The following is an 18,544-nucleotide window of genomic DNA, read 5'->3' as shown; positions in this document are numbered from 1 at the left end:
AAAAGCCACTGGGTGGCTCAGTCAGTGAAGTGTCTGACTCCTGGTTTCGCCCTAGGTCATGATTGCCTGAGGCTGTGAGATCAAGCCTGGTGTTGGGCTCCCCAGTCAGCGTGGAGTCTGCTTAAGATTCTCTCCATCTCCTTCTGGCTCTTCCCCCCCATGTGGATGCACTCTCTCCCTAATAAAATAAATAAAATCTTAAAAAAAAAAAAAAAGAAAGGAATGAAATGGTCACCTTTAGGTGGGGTGGGGGACAAGGAAAAGGGGAAAGGGAGGATGGGACTGGCTCCCTAAACCATGTACAGTATCTGTATTACTGAAATTAAAGAAAAAATGATGAAAAAGCAAACCTTAATATTGAATGTAAACAGATGGAAAAATAAATTAACTGAATATTAAATCAATAAAACAGGAGAAAAAGTTAATTCAATTAATTTTGGACAGCTATCTATGCATCCTTAAGTGAGATATATTGCTAGGACTTGAACTACAAGGAAACGTTACACTTTATCGATTTAGTGTTGACAGTGAAATGTAATCTTGAAAGTACTTGTGTGTAACTGGAGGAAAGCAAAAGGAGTAATACAGATTCATTGAGAACAAAGAAGGGATATACCAATATAGAATGAGAGAAAGTAAAGAAAACCTGTAGTACACTTGAATTCAAAGTACCATGAAATAAATAAATACACACACACACACACAATTAAAATATATATTTAAATATATTTCTTAGTTCTACCCTCAACTTCCACTTTAAAGGTCTAGAAACAACAGAATCCTAATAGCAATGAGCAGGACCAGTACCTAGATCTTGGTTTCCAAATATAATTCCTCACTAAAATGCACCAGGGGGTTCTTTGGGGCAATGGATGATTCTAGTCTGAGGCAGGGAAAGCACAGAGGACGTGGAGTATCTCCTTATGTAGAAACCTAGACATAACTAAAGCTGAAGAGACATAACCAGATGCAATGCTTGAACCCTGACTAAATTCTGGATCCAAAAAAAGAAAGGTGTAAAAGACATATTTGAGATAACAGGAAAATCTAAATATGGTCAGAGTATTAGATGACACTGAATTAATATTCACTTTCTTAGGTGTGCTCATTATCAGTGTAATAACATTACTGCATTTATTAAAGGAAATATCATTCTTCAGAGATGTATCGTGAAGTATTTACAGATGATGTGTCATGAGACCTGTAACTTTCAAATGGTTCAACAACAAAATTACCATGTAGACAGCTTTAAGGCCAGAAACTGGAAACCACCAGATGGTCATCAAAAGGTGAATGGATAAACAAATTGTGGTAAAGCCATACCCTGGAATACTATGGAGCAATAAGAAGAATTAAGTTACTGATACACAGGAAAAATGGATGAATCTCAAAAATCATTATGCTGAATGAAAGAAGCCAAATACAAAAGAATATATGACGTGTATTTACATTTATATAAAACTCTAGAAATGTAAGCTGATGCATAATGTCAGAGAATAGATCAGCCATTGCTTGGGGCCGCAATATAGGAAGGAATGGACTACAAAGGAGCAGGAAACTTCTGGGTACAATGAAATTTTCTGTACTTTGATTACAGTGGTGATTTCATGGATGCACACAGCTGCTATAAGTCATTAAATTGTGTTACTCTGTTGTAGAAAGATGGGAGAAGATATGGCAAAATATCAGCAGCTAGTGAATACAGAAGAAGACAATTACAGGCTATCATCCCATTTTTTTCAACTTTGCCAGAGACTTACATTTTTTTTTCCAAGAGAGAAAAAGATGGAGATGAGACAATTTACAAAAACAGGTAAAAATGACACTCCACACAAATTAAAGGTGAAACTCATTGAAAAGAAAAATGTAAAGTAAATACTGAGATACCATTTCTCACCTATCAGACTGCTGAAAAATACATTCTTTTGGTGAAGCTCTTGGAAGATAAGCACCTGATACACAGCTAGTGAGAATGCACACAGCGCAATCCTGCTGAAAGGAAATGTGGTAATAATTAATGATAAACCTACTTGGGTTCCAACTCAGTAACTCCACTTCTAGGAATCTATCTACCCTGAAAGAAACACCTTCAAAAAACTGGAAATAACACTGGCAGAAGGCTATTCATTGCAGCCTTGTTTGTAATTGCAAAATATTAAAAACAACCTAAATGCCCAAACATGGGAGTGGTTGAATACAGTGTGGTACGTGCACACAAGTGAGCACTATGCAGCTGCAAAAAAAGAAAAAAAAAGGCGCTGAGGAAGTTCTTTATGAACTGATATAGAATAATAGACAACCATGACACACAGTTAAATGGAAAAAGCATAGTGCAAAGGAGTAGCTACAGTATGCCACCATCCATGGAAGAAAGAAGAGGATATTAAAAAAAAAATCCATGCACCTGCTCATTTGTGCAAAATGAAACACAGGAAGAATAGAGAAACTAAAGCAACAATGGGCAAGTGGGAAAGAGACAGAAAAAGCAGGGAAGAGGGAAGCCAGAATGAAGAGGAAGTGAACTTCTGATTATATCTTCTCCTATAGCTCTGACTCTTCAAAAACACAGTAATGTGTCCTTTGGCTCCCAAAATGAAAATATAAAACAACTAGGATGTGGGAGAACCTGAAATGGAATGCAAATAGGAATGAACCAAACGGTATGCCCAATGAACATCAGAGCACAGGTTGAAAAGTACCCCCTCTCCCCACCCTGGGGCGCCTGAGTGGCTCAGTGGGTTGGGGCCTCTTTTCAGCTCAGGTCGAGATCTCAGGGTCCTGAGATCCAGCCCCGAATCGGGCTCTCTGCTCGGTGGGGAGCCTGCTTCCTCCTCTCTCTCTGCCTGCCTCTCTGCCTACTTGTGATCTCTATCAAATAAATAAATAGAATTAAAAAAAAAAAAAAGTACTTCCCCCCCAGTGTTTTTTGGTTTGACTTTCCTGACTTTCTCCTTTTTGACATGTATACATTTTTTATTCTTATAAAATATTTCAATCTTTAGATACAGTTTTTGGTCATGCCTTCCTCCAAGATTATTTCATTTTTAACATTCACATTTTTTTTTATATGTTGTTTCTTTTTTAATGTTTAAACCTTTGCTCCACCTCTAATTAACAGTGTTAAGAACAGGTCAAGAATATTTTTTTAATCCCAGTTCTTCCAACAGCAGTTGGAATTCATTTTTCTGAATTCATTTGAAATGCAACTTTTATGGTGTTAAATTCCCATGCCTTTACTGTTTTTTGGATTCTCTATTCTGTTCCACTGTCTTGTTTATTCAATGGTAAGTATCAAGCAATTTTAATTATTAAAACTTCACAGCATTTAAAGTATCTGGGCAGTTCCAATTCCATCCTTATTATTATACTTTTTACAATTTTTATTACTCTTACATTTGTATTTTTCCATAAAATTTAAAATCTGCTTTAGTTCTTAACTGAATATTGTTACTAGATAGGACATTTATGTATTAATTTGGGGAGAGCTAATCATTATTTAAATGAGTCTTCATGTATTCAATATTTTAGGGAACTTATTAATCACAAATTCTACAACGGCATTGTTTCAAGAATAGAAACATGGAGCTTTTCTACAACATTAATTATCATTGCTCCAGCAACCTGCTCAGTGTAGGGTAATACCAAAGAACAGGCATGAAGGCGTGAGGAGGTTATCACAGGTTCTGCCACCTAAGATTTTCATTGGAAATAAAGAACTGTGATGTCACAGAAACATCCTACTATGCCAACATACTGTCCAACATAGAATTTTTTGGACCTTAAAATCATACCCAAACCTTGGTTTCTAAGTCTTCAAAAAAAGGAACCAGGGCTCCTTAGAGAAAGGGCTGATTCCAGGGTTGGAGCAGGCAGAGATGAACCTGGAACATTTTGTTGTGCTAGAAAGTATAAGTGCTCAAAGAATGCAGAAAACTTGTCAAAAGACAAGGTGCCAGCTTGAAAGGGCTCCCACTGGTCAAATATGAAAGAATATGAGCATCAAATAATGAGAATAATGGATTAAAACTCACTGAATAAAACAGACTACCTAAATTCACACCAAGGATTAGGACTATGATTATGAATGGGGACAGGGGAAAGTTTTTTCTAACAACAGAATGCTGACCAATAACTCGAGCAGAAAATGGGAGAGTTAGGCAATCACTACTTGCAGCTGTCATAATAACAACTGATTTAGGCAAGAATCAACAATGGATACTAAAAGAGTGAAATTTCAAGGAGGAAAAAGTTGTTTACACAGGTCAAAGTATCTCCCCCCAAAGAACTTGAGATTTGCAACGGAGGAAAACATAACATTATGCTGGAGAAACTGGGTAGTCACCACCTTAATTAAGCAATTAAAGGGAACAATGCCAATTCTGAGACAGTTATGATGTGATACACCAAAGAAGATACAATTTACTTTGGTGGCACCAACACACAAAACCTAAATCATGAGGAAACAGACAACCCCAAACCGAAAGACATTCTAGAAAATAAATGACCTATATTCTTCAAAAATATCAATGTCAGGAAAGACAAAGACAGGCTATGGAACTGTTCTAGATTTAAGAGACATAAAAACTAAAGGCAACGCATGATCTTAGGTGAGATACTAAGCCAGAAAAAAATTTGTTTTTCTATAAAGACATTGGGACAATTGGCAAAATAGAGTAAGATCCAGATTAAATAATAATGTTGTATCAATATTTTATTGCTTATTTTGATAATTCTGGTTATATAAGGGAACATCCTTGTTCTAAGGCAATACATGAAATATTTAGGGGCATGGGGGACAATGTTTATAATTACTCTCAAGTAGTTCGTAAATGAAGGTTTTCTTCAGGCATCCACATTTTCCATTTATATGACTTAGCTGGCAAAAACAAACTACTGTAGCGCCTTCTTACGGTCTGGAAGGCTCATCCACATTTATGATCAACAACCACTAGATGGCACTCTGTGACCTTCCAATCCCAGCAGCCTAGGTTTCCATACACAGCATTTTTGACTTAATTATATTTGAAAACAAAAACACAATTGATCTTTAAATAAGCACCAATACCAGGCAAGTACTACAATCAAAACAGATTTTTTCACAATGGCCTTACAAGGCCTTTCATGATCCACTTTTTCACTAGCCCCCAAATTCATCTCTGACTACATCACTCTAGTTCTGAGTTTAGTGTTGCCTCTTCAGAGAGCTTTGACGCTCCTATATAAAACATCAAGTGGCTGCATGCCCTCCCCCCATCCCCTTACCCTGCTACATTTTTCTTTAGCAGCTGACATTTTCTTGTCTTCCTTCCCACACTCCCAGAATATAAGTCTCATGAGGACAGATTTTATTTTGCTCAATGCCTGTAACCCAAATGCCTAGAAAAGGTATACATACAAGACATGTATCTTCTCTTTCATCCCTAGCTATTACTCACCATCCTTTGATTGTTCATGACACCCCCCTACCCCAAACCAGTCCCCTACCAAAGGAGACTGTGAAGAGCCTTAAATGTCAAGCACTGAATTATTTTATTTATTTATTATTATTATTTTTTTTTTAAAGATTTTATTTATTTATTTGAGAGAGAGAGACAGTGAGAGAGAGCACGAGCGAGGAGAAGGTCAGAGAGCGAAGCAGACTCCCCATGGAGCTGGGAGCCCGATGTGGGACTCGATCCCGGGACTCCAGGATCACGCCCTGAGCCGAAGGCAGTCGTCCAACCAACTGAGCCACCCAGGCGTCCCTATTTATTTATTATTATTTATGTGGAAGTCATCAAGACATGTATGTAAGCAGCAAAGTAACCCTATAAAAAGTTTTAGAAAAATTCCTTTGTCAAGAAGGTAGTAAAAGGTAGCAGAATAGAAAGCAAAAATACAAGAGACATTGCAAAGACAGTATTCCAAGCAAGGCCTCTGGTGCCATGAGACTTACTAGGTTTGATCCTGGCTCTATAGTTTACCAGAGCTCCACGACTTTGGATAAACTGCTAGGTTAGGAAGTTCTTTGTCCTTCAGCTGTGTAAAAAGAGGACAGGATAAAAATCTACCTTAAAGACATTATGCTTATACTCTACTTAGTACAGGGCCCGATACATAAATTGTAGCACTGCAGGAAAGAAATAAGGGAAAAGGAATAAGCAATTATCTGTTCATTAGTTAACTAATTTTTACTAAGTATTTGTGCCAGGCACTTTTCTAGGCATTGGAAATGCAACCATGAGCAAAAAAAGAAAAAAGAAAAAAAAAAGGTCTAGGGTCTTCAACATGTTTACATTTTAGCATGAGGTGAAAAAAATAGCCCTAAATAAACGGAATCTATCTGATTCTTGAGTTTTTGCCAATGCATAGCTAAAGTCAGGACTGCAACATCCCATCAAAGTCTTATTCAATGTCTCTCATGGAGATACAAGTTCTATAATGTCAGGCTACAAGAAGGGCTAAGAAGGAAAATTAAGCTAAGGGGACAAAGTACACCAACGTTATTTTAAATAGGGTTGTAATATTTGAGTAAAGAGGTAAGAGATGCCTAAAAGCTGACTAGAGACAGCACCCAGCAACTCTAGGTTACATACTTGTAAACTTTAGTCTTCATTTCTTTTGACTGTGGGGAATAAAGAATTACAGAATCTCCTATTGCAGAGAACTGTCTTCCAGGGACTGTGTTATGGGTTGAACTGTATCCCACGCCCAACCGCGAAAAGATACACTGGAGTCCTAGCCTCTAGTATCTCAGAATGTAACTTTATTTGGAGACAGACTCTTCATAGAGGTGAACAAGTTAAGATGAGGTCACTGGGATGAACCCTAATCCAATATCACTAGTGTCCTTATAAAAGGTAAAAATTCAAACACAAATTGAGACATACATAGAGGGAAGATGATGCAAAGACACAGGGAGAAGAGGTCAATCTTCAAGAAAAGGACAGAGGCCTAAAAACAGATTCTTTCCTCTCAGCCCTCAGAAGGAACCAACCCTGCTGATGATACTTTGATTTCAGAGAAGCAGCCCCCAGAATTGTGAGACAATAAAGTTCTGTGGGTTAAGTCATCCAGTTTGTGGTACTTTGTTACAGTGACCCTAGGGAACTAATACAGACGAAGAGAAAATCATATCTGTACACTCATCTCCCTTAAGAGCTTGTATGCCCCTTGAGAAGAGGCGAACGTGTATGAAACCATCTTTGCATCTCTTCTGCTGAAGTACCTGATCTGATGCAAAATTTTAATGAGATTCTATTTTAAGTTCCAGCACCTAAACATAGTAGAGCTCAGTAAGTACTAAAGTTCTCCCACTACTTTTCCATATAGATTTCTCCTGACAGGTATTTTTTCTTTTGCAAACTGACAAGCTGAACTTAACTTCTGAGACATGCTCAAGTAGTAACCTCAACTCAGTAATCCTAAACCAGAGCTAGGATCTGGCACCATCAAAATAAAAATATGAGTGCCTAAGTTTATCAGGTGTTAATTAAATATAAATTATCCCTGACCTTTAGGCCATTATATCCCAAATCAGACTTTATATATACAGAGTAACAGAGGAAACACCAATGGTAAGCTAAAACCATTAATTTGATACATGAATAACAGTAAGAAATGTCACATAAAAGTCAAAGGTAATCCCATGTAAGGTAAGGAAGAAAGCATGAGGAAGGAAGTAACCACCAGCACTTTACTCTAGCTTCACACTAGGCTAGGCTAGGCACTCCCATGCAGTTTCACCCTCAGGATCTCACCACCTACAGATAAGCCATGTCCGAGTCCAGAAGTCAAATGACATTGTCCAAATCTACCCAGCAATGGTGCTGGAGAAAAGCTGGAACCTGGGACGGTGTTTTAAAAGGAGAAGCTTTTTGGCGAACTGCACGCAAGCATATACACCTATACCAACCTTCCACCTAGAAACATGAGCACAAGTTAATTAATTTAATCACATTATATTGTTAATACTAGCAAAGAAAAATGCAAAATACAGTTTCTGTTAAATCTATTCTCAAAGGCACAGACAGTTGTAGAAAAGGAGTATCAAGGGAGCTTGCCACCAAGCTCATGTGTAAAAAGAACCCAACACCTTTAATCAAATTCCTTGGTTAGAAGGACATTCAAGAATATTCACAAACTGAAGCAGCACCATAATTAAAAGCAAAGTGAATGAGAAGATACAGTTGCTACAAACTACATTTATAATCAGTTACAAAATAAGATTACCTTAGTATTTTGGGAAACAAAAGTTCACAAATTCACCCTGAAAGTACTGGTAGCCTTTTAAAAAAACACCTAGCCACTCAAAACAAAGAATTTAGAATTTGAGTAAATCAAATACAAAGGTCATCAATGTGACTCATGGTACCTATCAACGCCAAACTTCATGGTATTGATGTCTGTTCATCACTATTTGTGATAATTCTTATATGGTAATTAAAAATACGTATTAAGGGGCAACTGGCTGGCTCAGTTGGTGTGGTATGTGACTCCTGATCTCAGGGTTCTAAGTTTGAGCCACATATTGGGTATAGAAATTACTTAAGAAAAAAAAAGTCATTAAAAAAATATGTATTCAATGTTCTCAAACTTCTTGATAAGCTATCCTAAAATACTCATCCATAATGTCCAAGGCATTTAGGCCACCAATGAACTTACTACCCAATAGCAACAAATTACCCTCGACTTTAATCTTTATCTATACAACTGAAGGTTCGCCATGGTACAAACGAACATGATTTTTATTTATCTAGCTCCTGCCAACTGACTTTTATGTCCAGTACTACTATACTTCCCTGAAAATGAACAAAGTATATTTATTTTGTGGCATCTGATAACTTTCTGAAATCATTCTTTGTCAAAAGAGTTGAAAAACTGGATACGCCAGTCTTCATAGCTGATCTCATGTTTTTTCTGAAGTTCCCAAAGTACATTCTCCAATAAGAAGTACACAGAACCAAAGGGCTCTTCCACAACTGTGTTTACTGTAACTTTAGGAAAGGGTACTTGATATAGTATTAAGCTAATTAATTAGGCTATAAATACCTAAAAACCCTCACCCTGTTCAGACTCTGTGGCAGAGATGACAAACTGCAGACTGCAAGGCAAGTCCTGGCCCTAAACTTTTGTTTACAATGGTTGAAAAAGAAAAAAAAAAAAAATCAAAATAATCTGGAGAATCACAGGAAAACAAAGATTTCCAGGGTCTCCTGAAAAATCTGAAGCTCTGATTACACTGGACTCTCATCTTCTCACAGGACAATGAAGGAGAGCCAAGAAGTCATTTCTTCTTCAGATACAAAGGAGGAGGTCTACTCCACACATTCTAATAACCACTCTTCCCTTTTGGCTTACTCAGAGTATGTTTTATAAGCCACATCCCAAAAATAAATCAACACAATCGCAAATTACATACAATATTCATTTTAAATTAAAAACACAGGTGACTCAAATGCTGTAAGATTTGGAATCTTAAAAAACACCAAAGATGCTATAAAATGAGAGCAAAATGACAAATGAAGCTGTGTTAACCAGGTGGTTAACATAATTACACAGCAAGGAACTGGCCCAAGTAACTTTAAAACTCAGTAATTTGACTCTACATCCATAGGGAAATATACCCTAAGGTTTAAAAAACAACAAAAAATCATTAGCTTTCTTTAATAATCATATGTTGGTGGTAGTATTGGTATTGTCATTCTGTGACTCTTTTGTATTTATACTGTGGGAAAAGGAAAACAAGTAATCATTTGGTGCTGTTGAGAATAAGGGGTTTCCAGTGTGGGAGAGAGGAGATGGAAGATGTAAAATCAAAGAAGGCTAAGAAAAAGTCCTTGGGTCATTTAATTCGATTTTTAAGTATAACATGAACTCATGATTTTTTTAAAAAGAAAAAAAAAAACCTTATTTCCTAGCTTCAATCACAGGCAAGGCCTAGAAACAATGACTAACTCAGTAGGAATAAACACTTTAAGCGCCTAGATTGTGCTTTTGAAATGCCATTTCCCATGAAAAATCTTCTTAGAGAAAGGCCTATTTCCTGGTCTGGGCAGAAAATGTACAAGATAATTCTAGACAAATTGTCATACCCGATAGCAAAAAAGCTATAAAAGATGCTTCAGATTAAGTCAAATGGACCTTGGGGCCAGGCCATCTCGAAGGGACTCCAACTGACCAAAGATGGGGCAATCAATAAAAATGACTATATAGGGGCACCTGGTGGCTCAGTCGCTGGGCATCTGCCTTCAGTTCAGGTCATGATCCTGGGGTGCTGAGATCAAGTTCCACATCATGCTCTCTGCTCAGCAAGGAGTCTGCTTCTCCCCCCTCCCTCTCCCTCTGTCTGCTGCTCCCCCAGCTTGTGTTCTCTCTCTCTGTCAAATAAATAAATAAAATCTTAAAAAAAAAAAAAAGACTATACATGCTAAAAAAGCCATAAATATTGAAAATATTATGCTAAGATAAAGAAGCCAGTCACAAAAGACCACTTATTATATGCTTCCCTTTATATGAAATGTCCAGATAGGCAAAAAAGTGGATTAGTCATTGCCTAGGATTGGAGGTAGGGTACTGTTGTGGGGTAATGAGGAGTGACTGCTAATGGGTAAAGGGTTTCTATTTGGGGTGACGAAAAGTTTCAATCTTATTCGATCATGGTGATGGTTGTACAACTCTGTGAACCATACTAAAAACCACTGAATTATACATTAAACAGGCAAATTTCATATATAAATTATACCTCCATAAAGCTGTACCAGCAAAAAAAAAAAAAAAATCCAATACAATGAACTGAAACACAAATGTTTAAATCTATGAGTTTATATTAAAATAAATCTTTCTTGGTCATTTTGGAGGATGCTGGGAATCTAATTTATTATATGAAAATTGGAAAGTATTTATCCATGTCTTACATATACGAAGTGTTTCTCTGGGTAACCAAAGAGACAAGGTAAAGTTTCTCTTTATAGAACAATATAATTAATAAATTAAAGAACAGACTATTACCACTTTGCAACCCTGAATAAGATGGATCTAGGCAATGACCAGTGGCTGCTAACATCACAAAAAGTTCATCAGACAGCAGGTATCACCTGGTAGAAGTGTATACCACCACCTACGAAGCAGTCTAGCAAAAACAAATTTGCAGGGGAAAAAAAAAAAACCCTGAAGAACCAACAGATAAAAAGACCAGAGAGACTTCTCAAACAATAGCAATATAATGATTTTATGAATCCTGATTTAAACAAACTTAAAATTAACCAATAAAGTCCTTGGTTCAAAAAATTTTAAGTATGATAATAGTACTGTAGCCCTGTTTAGAAAATTAAGAGTCTATATCTTACATAATGATATGATGTCTGCAGTTTGCTTTAAAAAAAGATGGAGGGGAGCAGAAGCAGGAAATAAAATGAAACATTAGCCATAGCTGGTAACTGCTGAAGTTGAGATAGATACACAAAAGTTTATTTTGCCATTTTCTCTTTCATATAAATTTGAAATTTCCCACAATAAAGCTTTTAAAAAGAAACGTGCTCCCAATTCCACACATCACTGTAATTACAGCAGTTCACAAATTCAAACACAAACAGGTCTCCTAACATTCCCACATCTTTGAAATCAAGACATGTCTTACAGTGAATGGTGTGTTTAACTGGTAGTTTTTTTCAATGTGATAAATATAAGATGGTGTAATTTAAAAATGATAGCATCTCAAATTCAATGAAAAAGCCCCCAAGATTATAAATACATCCAGTTATCTATCTTTCCTTAGCTAAATCATTATTTGCCTTGTACTGGAAATGAAGAATTCAAAAAAACCTCTCGGCCATCTGAATTTTCTTACTTACTTGGAATTAATTCAGTTACAGTGAGAGAAGCATTACAATAATACTTTAGACAATGTAAGAATAAAACTAGTCCCTAAATTAGCATTAATGACCGAGAAGATCTGGGGAGCATGGAGCAAGAAGTCTCCCTAAGATGGGGGGGGGGATTATTATCTTGCCAGGTCTAAAAAATTTATTAAAAACTGAATCTAGTTGACCAGCCTGTCTTTTCTTCATTTTTGATAAAGGAGTTCCTAAGTACCTACCACTTTAGCACCTCCATAAGTTACTGATTTCAAGTAATCTAAAGGAATACAATCTGGCAAGCCTCTGGGCCTCACTGTAGCACAAAGGCATATAAACAAAATTTACTAACATAATATAAACTTACTGAGGAAGAAAAGAGGACAAGAAAGCATTTCTGAAAACTGTAATTCTAGAAATGCAATTTTGCAACCACACACTTTAATGGAATCACAAACATAAAACTTTTTTAAAGATGACAATTGACATTGAAAATTTCAAAGATAAAAAGCAAAGGAAAAGACAGGTTTGCCACATTTTTAAAAAATCAATTTATGTCAAGAACACATTATAAATGAAATTAGAAAGGCTTGAGAAATATAAATCTGCCACATGACAATGGTATATTCTTAATAAATAGCTCTTAATATCACAAAAATGATATAAAATATCATTGTTACCCAATATAAAAATGGGTAAAAGAATGGAAGGGGCCAATAAATACATCCCACAAATGGCTGACCTTATTGGTAACAAAAGAAATTAAAATTATAGATTACCTATCCATAGGTATATAGATTATAGATTAACAAAAAAAATTAAAATTACAGATTACCAAATTTGGGAAGCTTTTTAAGTAACACTGCCCAGTTCTGGTGCCCAAGCAGGATGTGCAAGAATATTCCCACTTCCAACACTGTCTGGAGCAGTCCTCCTTCATTTCCCTCTTCTCAATATGGCTTCAATCACCCTATTTAAAACTGCACCGCCATCCCCACTCAATTCCCCTTATCTTCTATTTTTCCAACTAACTGCCTAACACACCACATAAGGTACTTACTATGTGCACTGTTTATTCTCTGTCCCCTTCCCCCATGAAAATAAAGTTCCCAAGGACAAAGAGGTTTTTCTTTCTCCGATGTACCAGAGGATGGAAAACTGCTAGGATATCGGAAGGTTAAAAAATTACTTGTTTTTTTTTTTAATACAAATTGAATTGAATTTGAATTGAATATGAAAATTCAATTAGTTAATTCCTAATTAAACTAGTTAATGTTTCTGGAGAAAACTCTGTTGACAACATGAATGCAAAAACTTTTATTTATTTATATTTATTTATTCATTTGAGAGCAAGCGAGTGCGGGCACGAGCACAGGGGGAGGGTCAGAGGGAGAGGGAGAAGCAGACTTCTCACTGAGCAGGGAGCCCAAGGACGTGGGGGTTCATCCCAGAACCCTGAGATCATGACCTGAGCCAAAGGCAGACGCTTAACTGACTGAGCCACTCACGCACCCCAAATTTAAAAACCTTTAAAATCTACATACCAGTAATATAACTTCCAAGAATTTATCCTAAGTAAATAATCACTGATATGAGCAATGGTTGTCATCCAAAAACTTATTTATTTTAGCTGTGTATTGTGAAAAACTGGAAACATACACTAGAACAATGAAAAGGATATGGAATATTTAGTGTTATAAAAAACATACATGATAATGCTAGCTAGGGAAAAGTATACTCATGATTCCATTTTTGGATGTATATTTAGATATGCTTAATAGGAAATAAATACATGTGTATATATTGCTTAATAAGAGCTAAAATAAATTATGATACAACCAATTAATGGAATAATGGAATGCAAGATGAAGCTACTCAACTGTGCTCTAATACGGATTCATTTTTTGTTTTCTTTTTTTTTAAAACTAGGTCTCATGCCCAGCATGAAGCCCGATGTGGGGCTTGAAATCACCACCATGAGAACAAGACCTGCAAGAACTGAGCTGAGATCAAGAATCGGATGCTTAACTAGCTAAGCCACCCAGGTGTCCTGATACTGAACCATTTCTAAGCCCTGGTGAAAAAGGCAGACTTTAAAAAAACAGTAAGGCTACACTATAAGGAAGTGATACAGAATCAATTTCCAAGGTACATTGTAAAGTGTAAAAAGCATCCAACCATTTAACTAAAAAAAATTGTTTCAAGTTTATGTACTCTACTCTCTACTGGATAAAAATGTTAGAAATTTTCCACTATCTTTTCTTCTAAATTTTCAATGTAACAATTAAATCTTTTGGAAAACTAGGAAATAAAGCTGTCTCTCTTTTAACTGCATTGATCAGTGAGTGCTAAAACAAGCAAAAATCACTTTTCCAGTGCAAGTAATTTGACTACTAAATTCATAAAGTTCTTTAACTTCAAAGAAAGTAAAAACTACTGCCCTTACTAACTTCCTAAGCTAAGCAACAAAATTATTAAATATGAAATCCATTCTGGAATCATGTTCCATAAGAAATAATGTCAAAAGCAAACATAAAGGGTGTTAAATTATAAAAGCTTATGACAAACAGATAAAGGCACACACCTATTGACATATATATTGAAATTACAAAAAAAACTTGAATGACCAAAGACAGAAAATTGTGCCCTTTTAGAAATATAGCCATGAGCCAGTAGGTACTTAAACTTTAACCCAGGCATCCTGGAGGTACCTTATTTAGAAGCCCTAGTTTGCTCAGTTTCTACCTTGTCTGTCCTCAGACACATCAGAAGGAACTGTCACTTGAGAGACAGCAATGGTTAGTACCAAAGGCTTTGGGATCCATGAGACCCAGGGTTGAATCCTGGCTTTACACTTTTCTATGGGAGTAATATGGAAAAATCTCAATTTCTTTATCTGTAAAGTAAAACAGAGATTATCATCCACTAGTTAATATTAGTAAATAAGAATACAATGTCTGAGAAAGTGAAATGGAGGCAAAATTCTTCAAATAACAACTAAAAATCCCTAAAGTCAACCTGAAGGAAACACATGCTAGAGAGCACTGCTAGAAGGAAACACATGCTAGAAGGCAGAAGTCCTGCTACAACCAGCTCCAGCTCCATGGAATATTATTTCATGTTATGTAGGTTCTAGTTTTAACATCTACAAAATTAGGAAACTGAAATCCTTTCCACCTGTACTTCCAAAAGTCTCTAAAATTTTTCAAATACTTAATTTTTGTAAATTCTTAATCAGTTTTCATCATGACTCAGCTACTAGTCATAACAATATATAAGACCATAGCCTTAACTAAATTATCCAAAGTCAGATTGCTATAAGTGGCAAAACTGCAATTCAAACCAGATTTGACTCACTCCAAAGACCAAATTTTTCTTTTTCCAAAGACCAAATTTTATGTCATCCTTCTTTTAAAATTTTTTTTTTACACTTTATTTATTTGACAGACAAAGATCACAAGCAAGCAGAGAGGCAGGCAGAGAGTGGTAGCGGGGGTAGCAGGCTCCCTGCTGAGCAGAGAGTCCAATGCAGGGCTCCATCTCAGGCCCCTGAGATCATTCCTAAGCCAACGGCAGGGGCTTAACCCGCTGAGCCACCCAGGCGAACCTTATGTCATGCTTCTCCCTGACTAATCTGGTAACTAGCAGTTTGCCTTTGCAAAACGACTGGAAATCAGGAGTGCAGTCAGGAATCATGGAGCAGAGTCCAGTTATGGGAGTCAGGTGGGGCTTGAACTTCTGACACAGTACTCTAACCAAGTTAATTAGACATTTCAGCTACTTAAAAGAAGTCTGAAGAAACAAACAAACAATTAAAATTGTCAAGAAAAATTATTAACTGAAAACAAAACCAAAAATAAAGCATTTTTGGGGCCCCTGGGTGGCTCAGGTCATGATCCCAGGGTCCTGGGATTGAGCCAGCAAGTTGAGCTCTCTGTTTGGCAGGGAGCCTGCTTCCCTTTCTCTCTGCCTACTTGTGATCTCTGTCTGTCAAATAACTAAATAAAATCTTAAAAAAAAAAAAATTAAAAAAAAAATAAAGTATCTTTAAAACTGTAAGTAAATGAAGGTTCACTTACATAAAAGTTCAGGAGTTAAAGCTGTACAAGATCAAATAGTCAGTAAAATAACTGCTATGCTATTAACTGCTTTTGTGCAAGTATGCAAATAACAAATTATACACGAGTGAGTTAAGGAGTAACAGATAATCCAAAGCACATACATTCGGCTTTAGAAATAAAGCACATGGTCTAAATAGATAATCCAAAGTAATGAATATCTGGTACTAAAAATATATAATCCAGGGGTGCCTGGGTGGCTCAGGTGGTTAAGCAACTGCCTTGAACTCAGGTCATGATCCCAGGGTTCTGGGATGGAGCCCCACATCAGGTTCCCTGCTTGGAGGGGGACCTGCTTCTCCCTCTCCTGCTCCTCATGCTTGTGCTCCCTCTGTCAAATAAATAAATAAAATCTTTAAAAATAAATAAAATAAAAAAAAATAAAAATATATGATCGGGGTGCCTGGTTGGCTCAGTCCGTAGGGCACGTGACTTTTCATCTCAGGGTGGTGAGTTCAAGCCTGACACTGGGTGTGGAAACTACTTAAAAATAAATAAATAAATACACCCATCTATACTTTCCTCCCAAATTATAGGCTACTCAGGTTGATAGAAAATTAATTTCTATGTGGAGAGAGGACAGATCTTTTCTAAACAGTACAGTACATAGTAAAATTATCATCTCCCCACATCAGCAGAAAAGATAACGTTTTATAACACATCTCAACATCTCCACAGGGACTAACAAAACTAAGGCACATACAAAAAAAAAAAAGAGTAACATTTAAATTCCCACTGCAGACAAGAACCAGGTTAGCTCCTCTGCTGCTTCCATTAAGCCAATCTGGGATTAAAAACTGGTTTTGAAATGATCCACACATGGATAATCAAGAGTCAAACAAACACATGTAGATAAACTCATATTTAAATGTGTAGGTTACCAAGCACTTTACGAAATAAAAAATTTCATAAGCCAGTTGATAGAAATGGAACAAGAGGTGAGATCACCTACCACTTTAGCTCTATTGATAGAAGTCATTATGTGCTCTTCTCAAACATCAGGGAGCCACCAAAAACCACACAGACACATACCACATCTGGCAGTATCGTTCAGAAAGGTAACCCAGGAAAACCTCAGAAATGCTCGCTTCATCAGCTCAAGAAGAATGAAGCTGTATGCAACTCCACATAAGATCAAGTAAATGGAAAAGTGTCAAGAAAATAATGCATTTATTTTTCTCAACACGAACTGCCTAAAAGACAACTTCCAAGACACCGGGCAATTAAACGTCAGCCCCAGCTAAAAGTTCTTTCGGCTAAGCCTCACTGGCAGAAGCCCTCTACTGGGCGTTTCTAAGATGGGACCAACTTTTGTGTTTCCCACAGTGGCGCTAAACCACGGTTATGCATCCTGCTGATAAACCCGGACATGTGGCACTTTACACACCAAACCAGCATCGCCGACACCCGTCACTACTGTTAGGCCCACTCCAGAAGGTAATGTGCACTGAGGGCGAGGACGTGAGGTTTTAAGAGGAGAGGAGCGGTAAGAGAAGCCGGTTGTATACACAGGGGTCTGCCCGCACGCTGCAGGGCCGGGGATGCGCCGAGCAGACTCAGGAAGTTGGCTAACCCAGGGGAAAGCTCCGTGCCCTGTCTGTAAGCTAGAGCGTGTAGCTGGCAGACCAAAATGCGGAAAATTCATTTAAGAACTCCCTTTCGGCCTACGGTGCAGACGTAGGAGTCCAGTTAAGACTCGAGGAAGCAGGTACGGAAGAGACCAACAGTCCACGAACTGATACTGATCAACCAGCTCCGCGGGAGGCCCAAACTCGGGGAGCAGTGCCTCCTCTCCGGAGTTGGTGAGCTAAGGTACCGGGCGGGCTCTGGTCCTCCTCCAACAGCCCTTTCCAGCAGGTCCGGGGCCGCTAAGACCCAGGCCTGGCCCTCAGCAACATCGGCTCGGTTCCACAGGGTTCACTGAGTGCGACCCTCCAAGGCCACTCCGAGGCCATGTGGCCGGGGCCGCGCGGTGCCCAAACCCGGCGCACGTTCAAGAGGTGAAGCCAGAGGAAAGGAGGTGCGGAAGGAAATCCAAAGAATGGGATGTTGGGGTACAAGACTCACTTCCTTTGGGCTTTGTCCTTCTTGGCCTTGGTCCTTTTCTTTCGGGCCTGGAGCGCAAGCACTGCAGGAGAGAGGGATGGATGAAGGGCGAATGTGGAGGAAAGGAGGCAACCAAGGTGAGAGTGGAGACCCAGCAGGGGCGCGAGGCCCGGGTGCGGGGCCCGCCTGAGGGGCGGCTCTGGGGCGAGCGCCGCGGCTTGGGCGAGACGGCCGGGCGGGCGGCGGGCGGCCCACGGGGCGCAGAGGAGCGCCCAGGCGGGGTGCGCTGGCGGGGGCTCGGGCCGGGTCAGGGGGCCGGCGGGCGGGGGTCTGTCTGGTTCGCCGAGAGCCCGGCCCTGCAGCGGCCCCAAGGCGCGGGTCGGCCTGGCGGGGAACAAGGGGCGATGACTGCCGGCGCGGAAGGACGCCCGGGCTGAGGGGCGCGGACCCGCAGCCCAGAGGCGGGGGGTGAGGGGCGGCGCCACCTCAGAGTGGGGGCGCCGCACGCCCGGGGACCGGACTGCGGCGGTTAGGCGAAGCTCCAGT

At 38.5% G+C, this 18,544-nt stretch overlaps 1 protein-coding gene across 1 annotated transcript in view; it reads right to left on the bottom strand.

Moving 5' to 3' along the window:
- The window catches only part of SRPK1 (SRSF protein kinase 1), a 78,701-nt gene that overhangs the window by 59,999 nt on the left and 158 nt on the right, over positions 1–18,544 (bottom strand). The window contains 1 exon segment of the mRNA XM_044254820.1: positions 18,020–18,542. Coding sequence (XP_044110755.1) covers positions 18,020–18,542 — 523 coding nt within the window.

The sequence above is a fragment of the Neovison vison genome, chromosome 1 (assembly GCF_020171115.1).
Source record: "Neovison vison isolate M4711 chromosome 1, ASM_NN_V1, whole genome shotgun sequence".
Lineage (NCBI taxonomy): Eukaryota > Metazoa > Chordata > Mammalia > Carnivora > Mustelidae > Neogale > Neogale vison.
The sequence above is the reverse complement of the archived record's forward strand: the minus strand, read 5'-3'. Positions and strand labels throughout refer to the sequence as shown.